Raw genomic sequence first — 9,345 nt, forward strand, 5'->3', positions numbered from 1 at the left:
GGCTGGTAGTGGGCGGGGTGGGGGGGCACCAGTGGCATCTTGCCGCCCTCCCCCCTAGTCTGACCATCTTTTCTTGGGGAAAGTTGTGCAAACATACCCCAAATCTCTGGACAAGGGAGTGTGTGAGATGGTGGGAGCCCTGCCCAGACTGACGCCAGGTGTCCGACTGCCAGTTCTGCAAAGTGTGCTGCGTGCCTGGAAGGATCTTGGCAGGGGCCCATCCTTCGCCCCTCATGCCACCTCTGGTGTCCAGCACAGGCCACTGTGCCCGCAGCCATTCAGTTCTGTTCCTGCCCCATCCTTTCCAGGATGTTCAATGAGGCAACAGCAACAATCTGCACCAGCAGCCCCACCAAGATGGCCAACCTCAGCCAGAGGAGGGTCCCGCCGTCTCCTGCAGAGGACGAGAAGGAAATGGGGGGTGTGAGGGCAGGGTGGGAGGATTACACGAGCAGGCCCACTGGCCATTGCCCTGGAACCTGATGGCCACATGGGGCAACAACACACAACTTCCCTCTTTGTCAAGAGGGCCAATGGCCCCGCATCTCTCCTGGGTCCCACCTCACGAGGAGGCCCAGCACGGTGCCGTGGCAACTGCCTAAGCGCAACTCCCATTAGGAATTAACATGACAATAATGACTCAGATTGGTCTGTCGATGTGCCGTGGCCATTTGTGGCTACCGCGGTCTCCGAGTCCAAGGCACAGTACAATTGCTGCTTGGGATGGGGGGCCCCTGTTCACCAGTCTGGGGGGCCCATCAGAGGTGCAAGCCAGGAATTCATTGGTGGGGGAGCAACAGCAAAGGTGCCAGAGGCTGCCCCTCCCTCTCCCCCCCCCTTTGCTGTGTCCAGCTGCTACGCAGAGACCCCACAGCCCTGGGACTGCCCGGGCACCTTCCAGTCTGATGTCTTTTGCCAAGGGTCAGGCCACGACCCTTGGACTGGCAAGTGGAAGACGGTGTGGGTTGCACTGGACGGCACTGGATGGCCGCCTTTGCCACAAGAGGAGTCAGCGAAGCCAGTTTCACTGTTAAGCAGTTCTGCTGCAGTCATCTGGTGGGTCCGAGAGGACGGGAGGCTCCCAAGAGGTCCATGTTGGGAGAGGGGGCTTGGGTTTCTAGGGCTGCCTGCCACACAGTCAGTCCACCCTCTCAAGGAGTCACTTTCTCCAGGGGAACTTCTCTCTGGAATCTGGAAATCAGCGGCAGGTCCAGGAGATCTCCAGGACCCACCTGGAGGCTGGCAACCCCAGATCTTGCAGGCGGGGCATGCTGGGGGGCAGGGCGTGATTTCTTTTTAGCAAAGCAATTGTTGACACCTCTGCACAGGAGAGAGAGAGAGAGAGTGTGTGTTGTGGAGCCTCTGGCTGGGCCTGGCTGAGCGGGACCCCCGAGCAGCTTCTCTTGGTTGCTGAGCTCCAACCTGCAGCTCCAACCTCTGACCGAAAGGGCCCTGAGCCAGAGAACATGTGCATGCGACGGCACTTACAGTCTGTCTTCCCTCCACCGGGGAAGTCCAGGAGGTGCTGTGCAGGGGGCTCCTGGCAGACCCCTCCCCTTGGCACCTGGCCCCTGCTTCCCTTCGACAGCATGAGAAGAGCCCCGTTGGGTCAGGCCAGGGGTCCATCCAGACTCGCACAGCGGCCAACCACTCACTCTGGAGATCCAGCCACAGGGCGCAGAGGCCGAGGCCTCCCCCGATGTTGCCTCCTGGCACTGGGATTCAGAGGCTGACTGCCCCTGACGGTGGAGGCTCTCTTTATCTATCGTGGCTAGTAGCCACTGGTAGACGTATGTCTAATCCTCCTTTAAACCTGCCTATGACTGCAGCCATCACTCCGTCCTCCAGCAGGACATTCCACATCTTAACCACTCGTCGTGTCAAGAAGTATTTCCTTTGGTCCGTCCTGAATCCACTGGCCCTCGGTCTCCTCAGAGGCCCTCGTGCTCGGAGAAGATGCCCTGGGCCCACGCTCCTGGGCGGGCTCCCAGCACGGCTGCTCACGTCCCCACCTGGCACCCCTTGGCTGGCTTCTGGGCACTGGTACGGTTGCCAGTGTTGGCCCTGGGCCGCCCCATTGCCAAGGGGGCTGGGCTCCTCCCAGGCCTGCTTTCCTGCCTGACTCTGAGCCAAGAGGAGAGTTGGGGCACCAGTACTGGCACAAATAATCAAGTCGATGCATCCCCATAGGCGCTTCCTCAAAAGTGGTCCTGGGGAAGGACACGGAGGGCAGCTGCCCTGGCAGAGCTTGGCAAGGGCAGAATTCACCGCACTGGCCAGGAGGGAGGCCTGTTAGCCTGCATGGGCAAGGGCAGTGGCCAGTGGACACTGGGAGATCTCTGTCTTTTGGTGCTACACCTCTGAAGATGCCAGCCACAGCTGCTGGCGAAACGTCAGGAACTACAATGCCAAGACCACGACAATACAGCCCGGAAAACCCACAACAACCATCGTTCTCCGGCCGTGAAAGCCTTCGACAATACATCGCAGTGGCCAGTGTTGGGGCCGCGGTAGAGAGTCACGCAAGTTTTGCCTGGGGCGATGCTGCCTAAGCTGAGCTGCAGCAGGGATGGGAGAGAGGAGAGGGGAAAACAGAGAGGGAGGGAAGGGAAGCCAGGAGGGAGAGCTGAAAGGTGTAGGAGGACAGAGAGAGGAGGAAGAGTGTTTGGGGGGAGGATCATTGATAACAGTCTGGGGCGTACATAGGGAAAGAGGAGAGCCAACTGGCCGTCTCCCTCTTGCAAAAGGCCCTGGGGCACCCCATGACACTTGACGAAGAGTTCCGAGCAAGCCAAAGGAAGTGGTTTCCCACACAGGGTCTACTGAAGATCTAAATTAACCCGTAAGGGACTCGTGGACCGTGAGAGGGGCTGATGGCCACCGCCTGAGATGCCTTTAAACGGAGACCAGATAAATTCATGGTGGAGAGGTGGCAAAACGGAACGTCTGTTCACAAAGCATCCTGTGGGTGCCAGCAGCCGGGGGCAGCGGGTGCCTTCCTGCCCTGCGTGTGGACTTCCAGGGGGCATCTGGTTGGCCTCTGCAAGAAGCAGGACCCTTGACTAGACGGGTCCGTGGCTCGATGTTCTTAGGACTTGCATTCAAATCCTTGTGTGACTCACCTTCATTCTGGCAGATGCTCAGCAAGTCAAAGGAGACGTTCCTTTGCTCAGCAGGGTTGCTGAACAGGCAGGTGAAGGTGGAGTCCGAGGAGTCGGGCAGCCAAGACAGGTGGAGATCCGTGTCTGCAGCAGAGAGCCGGTACCAGTCCGAAGCTCCTTCTAGGGCACGGAGCTGCTTCCCTCTTCTCCAGGAGACGTTAATTCCCCCCCTTTCAGGTGCCAGGCACTGCAGCGTCACATTGCAGGCATCCGCAGTCCTGGAGACCAGGCGGTGGCGTATCTGAGGGTCTGGGACAGGCTCTGCTCAGAGGAAATGGGGGAAACTCATCAAGGGGCTTCTCCTTGGAGGCCATCCCAGCATAGGACAAACGGGGGTGATTCCCATCGGCAGCTGCGTGAGAACCCAGGCAAGGGCACTTACCAAAGATGGTGAGGCGGAAGGTCGGCTCATGAATTTCAGCAGTGGCAAAAAGAACGCGGGCTTTGAACAGGCCGCTGTCCTCCTGCTCCAGGGCCCTGATCCGTAGCCTGGTCTCGCCAGCCATTTCTAGCCGCTGCCCAAACCCGTCACGGGTATTTTGCCGCTCCAGTTTTCCATCCCTGAATGTGGCAGTCAGAATTTCTGGGCTGGACCCCCCTTGAAAGAACCACTCAATTCTGTCCACCCTTTGTGTCGAAGGTACCATCAGAGGAAACAGGGCAGATCCTCCCCGGATCCCGTTCACCTGGCAGGGCGGATTCTCTGCCGGATTGCCCCCAGTGCCTGCATTATAATTATTTAAAGTGGGGGCAGGAGGGAAAAGAGAAGAAACGGTTTCAAGCAAAGGAGGAAATGATGACTTTTCCACATCAGGCAGATTGGATGGGGCGGGAGGGCCCCTCACTCTCAGCCCGGCTGCCATCCGAGAGAGACATTCTTCTCTGCCTGGTTTGTGTTACCATCAGCCCTCAGCAAATCATAGAATCACAGGGTTGGTAGGTACCTCTAGGGCCATCTAGTCCAACCCTCGGCACAAGGCAGGACATTCACAACTACGTCCCCCACCCGTATGCTCAGCCCTGCCCCATGCCCCAAAGGGCAGAATGGTGGCAGAGAGCCCTACCAACCAGCCTCATTGCACCTGAATCCATGGACCCACCTGCACACAGGTGAGTGAGGCCCTGGGAGGATCAGGTGCTTTCCTTGCACCAAGCATCATGGACAGGTATCTTAAACCAAGGCAGCCTGGCCCAAAGGCCATAAAACTCACCTCCCCCCCCAGAGTGCTGCATGGCCTGTGTCAAATTACGATTGCCCCGCTGTCTTCCTTCGACTAGCAGAGCCCCCCCCCCGCCCTTCTACAAGTGTCTTATGAAACTTCCTCGTGTTTCAGACGTGGCCAGAAGGGAACGAAAGCCCTGCCGGGCCACCAGTTCTCAGTGGCCTTCAATGGACCACCGGCACTCGCCTAAGGTGAGGCAAAGTCTTGGCCCTCAGATACTGGCCTGCCTTTTGGGAAAGCTCACCTGAGGGCTGGAGAGTCAGCAACGGCAGCAGCCAAAAGCTAAGGGCCTCCATCCTGGCTCCTCTGCCACCGCCCACCTGCCCTCACCGCCGATCACGAGCTGGGCTCTGGCTCAGCATCGCCTGCCTCTTCCGGCACAGCCCCCAGCCCCCGCCCCCACCTTGACCACAGCTAGTTCCTCTTCCTTCAGGCCCCCGAACGGCTCAGTCTCGCATAAACCGCTTTTCTGTGTGGCTCCACCCTGGCCCTCCTTTGCAGCCTCTGTGGTGGCAGAGGGTTCCACAGGTTCAGTGGGGGTGGGGGGTGGGTGGGAGCAAGACTTTGAGACTATTGAAGAACACTGTGAAAAGAAAATCCCTTTCAATGTGAAGCTACAGCCTGCCTTGGGAGGTGCCCCTGCTGAGCCCGGGGGCCGGGGCCAGGACGTTTGCCCCCAAATCCGGTCCTGAAGGTGCCACTGTCCGCCCCCCCCCCCCAAGAAGTCTCAGTGGCACAAACATGTCTGTTACATTCTTGCCCAGGACTAAAGAATCATCCAGACTCTTGAAAGAAGGGAAATTGTGACTTGTTTTGTGAGGGAACGGATCCCTGCCAGGGAATCTCAGCGCCTCCTCAGGGGAGGGAGTGCCAGAGGGTGCGCCCAGAAGATTTCTCACAGACAGACCAGGATCAAGTTCCTGGGGGAAGGGGAAGCCGGTTTCGTGGCGCAGTCTGAACCCTGAGCCGAGAAATACGGGATCTGATGACCGTCAGCACTGCACCAGTTAGGAAATGAATTTGGGATTTAGTCTCAGCGAAGGGTTGCCAGGCTCCAGGTGGTGGCTGGAGATCTCCCAGAATTACGACTGATCTCCAGGCAACAGAGATCCACTTCCCTGGAGGAAATGTCTGCCTTGGAGGGTGGGCTCTGGGGCAGTCTACCCTTCTGCCGTCCCTCCTCCCCTCCCTTAAAAACTGCCCTCCCCAGGCGCCACACCCAAAATCTCCAGGAATTTCTCAACCTAGAGCTGGCAACCACGGTTAAGATGGAATAACCAGTCCTCCACCAAATCTAACTTCCCAGTCCCTTCAGGGGTGCCAGGCAAGGAAGGAGCAAAGAGACTCTCCAAAGGGACCCAGGGGAGGTAGCAATCTGGCCCCCAGGCTGGTAAAACTGAACAGAGGATTATAATCTCATTCGGACAATTTAGTATCTTCCTAAATCAAAGATTAACCCTAAGTCTGTGTCTCAAATAGATTTACACTCGAGTTGTCATCCAACTCACCCTCACTCTGGCAGATGCTGAGCAAGTCGACGGAGACGCTCCTCTGATCGGCAGGGTTGCTGAGCAGGCAGGTGAAAATGGAGTCTGAGGAGCTGGGCCGCCATGACAAGTGGAGATCCGTGTCTGCGGCAGAGAGCCAGTACCAGTCCGAACCCGCTTCTAGGGCAAGAAGCTGCTTCCCTCTTCTCCAGGAGACATTAATTCCCCCCTTTTCAGACACCGGGCACTGCAAGGTCACGTTGCAGGCATCGGCAGTCCTGGAGACCAGGCGGTGGCGTATCTGCGGTTCTGGCAATGGCTCTGTTGAGAGCAATGAAGATGTTTCAGCTGTAAGGAACTGCGTAAGGAACACAAGGCCGATCCTGTTCCCTTCTCAGTCCAAAGACGGGGTGGGTGGCCCTTCCTTACCGTGTACAGTGCAGTGGAATGAATGCTCTTCGACCACAGCAGAGGCCAGCCTCACACGGGCCTTGTAGACCCCCCGGTCCCCCGGCTCCAGCTCTACAATCCTCAGCGTGGCCTCATCCGCCATTTCTAGCCGTTGCCCGAATCTGTCTCTGGGATTGGGCCGCTTCAATTTTCCACTGATGAATTCAGCGATCACAAGTGTGAGGCCAGTTTGGGGCTGAAATTTCCATTCAATTTTGGCCACTGTTTGAGAAGAGGTTATTGATACACGAAGCAAGACTGATCCTCCCCGGATGCCGTTCACTTGATGCCGAGGAGGATTCTGTGCTGGAATATTTGCAGTCCCTGATCATAAACAGAATGGGAAAGAGTGAAGGAGAGAGAGAGAAAATAAATGTCTCTGTGAAGACAACAAAGACCCACCGTCCTTACGCCCGAGAGCAAAGAAAAAGCATCCGTCTAACTTCAGCGTTTCCAAGTAGGATGTCTCCGGATTCCAAGGTCTACTTCTTCCCGTGAGGCCTGCAGTCAGGAACCTGATGGAAGCTCTCGCTCTTTACCCGGGGATGCTCCACTCCTCACATCACACCAGCTGGCTTAGGAAGCCTCAGCCCTCCTGGATCTCATTTGGACCACTTAATGCTAAGTCTGATTTCGGCTCACATTTGTGGAACGCTCACCTGGGCATTGGAGAGCCAGCAGGAGCAGCACCAGCCAAAGGTCGGGGGCTTCCATCCCTGCTACTCTGCCAATGTCCACCCTGGCCAGTAAGCTGGGCTCTGGTTCAGCAAAGTCCGTCTCTTCCGGCACAATCATCAGGTTGGCTTTTCAGCCCCCACCCCCCAGACCACAGCCCCCAACCACAGCAGTTTCCTTTTCAAGCCTCTGAACTTCTCTGCTTGTATCTCACTTCCCTTTCACTGCAGGCCGTCATGAAAAGTTATTACTTTGTGTCCCCCCCCCCCACCAAGCATCATATCTTTTCGCTTGATAGTAGATGTACTGCTGGGAGCAAGTCAGTTTTCCTCCAGCACTAGCTGATGTTCGGCGGGGTCTGCCTCTTCCTTCCTCTGACCTGGGCATCGTGGTCTGTTGCCAGATGAAAGGATTTTTCTGGCCGGGGTCCTATTTCTGCCCATGGCCAGCCAGACACCTCTGGGAAGCTCATGGGCAGGTGGAAATCTTCTGTTGTTTGCTCCTGGCAACATCTAGCACTCAGAGGTATACTTCTTCGATTCATGGAGGTTCCATTTAGCTGCCATGCCTAAAAGCTGTCTTACATGCCAAAAACATTCCAAAATTGGGGAGGGGCTCAGTGAAAGAGCACCTGCTGTCCACGTAGGAGGTGGACGATTTGGATGGTCCGTCAGTTTAGGCACCTCTGGGGGATTTTGAGCGCCTCCCCAGTGACTCTGTGGAGGCCCTGGTAGCGGCATGGAACGAAGGGTGGCTCGGGTCAGAACCAGAGTTGCTCCTTGGCATCATGTTCCGTGCTCTACGATGCCCCTGGCTCCTTGGTTTACCAGGGAACGGAGCAACATGGAGTGGACTGGAAGATGGCTAGAGCAATGCTGGCGGAAGACTTAAAACGAATCACACAGAGCAAACGGGGACAAAGATTTCCTTCTCCACCCTGCCCCCATTGCATCAGCAGAATCTTGTCCAGTTTAAAGTGGTTTGCAACCAGTGGTAATGCCCAAGTCCAACCTGGCAGTGAAGAAAATTTGGCCCATAGCTGCGGTGCTTTTGCAAGGTTCTTTGCTGTCAACGCTTCTGTCTTCCGTTCTGACTTGGAGGCCAAGTGGAGAGCAGACGCCTTACCAGAGGGGTCAGAAGCGCCGGCCTGACCTTTAGTTGTGGAGAGTTCCAGACGGAGCCTGTCTACGGATGCTGGCAGGGTCCTTGGGAGTGTCAGGGCCCCCACTTGTGCTCTGGACCCTTGTCCATCTGGGAAAAGCCATTAGTGAAAATAGTCCATTCCTCCCTGATGGAGGGGGCTCCCCCTAAAACTTCGGAGGAGGCAGAAATTAGACTTCGGCTCAACAAACCTTCATGCCGTGGCCAATGATAGGCCTGTCTCTAGTTTGCCTTTTCTAGGGAAGACGACGGGGCGAGTGGTGGCAGAGCAGCTCCCGGGGGTCCTGGATGGCACCTCTCCCCCTTGACCTCTTCCAATCTGGCTTCAGGCCTGGACTTGAGACCAAGATGGTTTTAGTTACACTGGTGGACAGCCTTCACTTAAAACTGGGGGCAATCTTCCCTCTTGATATTACTAGATCTTTTAGCGGCATTTGACACAGTTGGCCACTCCGTTCTTACCCACCAGCTTGAATATGGTGCGGGTGTTAAGGTGCTGTCTGACAAAGTCTCCACCAGAGGCACAGAGGTGGGATTTGTCTTGTGGGATGCCACAGGGTTCTCTTCTCTCATTCTGCTTTTATATAAACATATTAAATGAGATCATCCAGAGCTTTGGGAGTTGGGTGCCATCGATATGCAGATGACGCGCAGCTCTGTAGTATTTCACTATCCAAGCCTCCAGTTGCGTCTGTCTTGGTTCTGAACGGGTGCTTTGAGGCTGTGGTCAGGAAGCTAAGGCAGAACAAATTGAATCTGAATCAGAGGTGCTGCTAGTCAGTATGGCTGGTATAGAGGGATCGAGTCCACTTGCCCTGGATGGAGTGAAGTTGGCTTTCTCAGAGCAGGTTGAGAGCTTGGGGGTGCTCGCGGACCCTGCCTTGGTCTTTAAAAAGTAGGTTGGCCTGGTGACCCGGAGCCTCTTTCATGAGCTGCATCTCGTGCGCCAACTCTCTAGCTACCTACACTCAACCCATCTGGTCATGCTGATCCATGCTCACGATTGGATTACTACCATGTGCTCTGCGTGGGGCTGCCCCTGAAGACAACCAGGAAACTACAACTGGTCGAGAATGAGGCAGCCTGGCTATTGTCAGGAGCTAGCTGTCGGGAACACGTTATCCATTTTGTAACAGCTACATTGGTGGTTGGTTGGTTTCCAAGTTCAATGCAAGGTGCCATCATGCC

General features: G+C 56.2%; 1 protein-coding gene across 1 annotated transcript; it reads right to left on the bottom strand.

The window, feature by feature from the left end:
• LOC129325794 (T-lymphocyte surface antigen Ly-9-like) lies at positions 1-7,116 on the bottom strand. Its single transcript, XM_054973701.1, has 6 exons — positions 6,981-7,116; positions 6,301-6,645; positions 5,893-6,192; positions 3,544-3,885; positions 3,123-3,422; positions 1-391 (listed from the first exon to the last, which is right to left on the bottom strand). Exons 1-6 carry the CDS (start codon positions 7,114-7,116, stop codon positions 279-281), a joined length of 1,536 nt encoding a protein of 511 aa, XP_054829676.1. The 3' UTR covers positions 1-278.
• Positions 7,117-9,345: the final 2,229 nt, after the last annotated feature.

Source organism: Eublepharis macularius, chromosome 1 (genome assembly GCF_028583425.1).
Source record: "Eublepharis macularius isolate TG4126 chromosome 1, MPM_Emac_v1.0, whole genome shotgun sequence".
In the NCBI taxonomy this organism is placed as follows: Eukaryota; Metazoa; Chordata; class Lepidosauria; order Squamata; family Eublepharidae; genus Eublepharis; species Eublepharis macularius.

Bases quoted from the DNA above. Each gene is read 5' to 3' on its own strand.
- LOC129325794 (XM_054973701.1), bottom strand. From the start codon at position 7,116: ATGATTGTGCCGGAAGAGACGGACTTTGCTGAACCAGAGCCCAGCTTA. The intron at 6,646-6,980 runs GTGAGCGTTCCA...GTTTATGATCAG, and splicing joins GCTGGCTCTCCAATGCCCAG to GGACTGCAAATATTCCAGCA. The intron at 392-3,122 runs GTGAGTCACACA...CCTCTGCAGGAG, and splicing joins GAGCATCTGCCAGAATGAAG to ACGGCGGGACCCTCCTCTGG.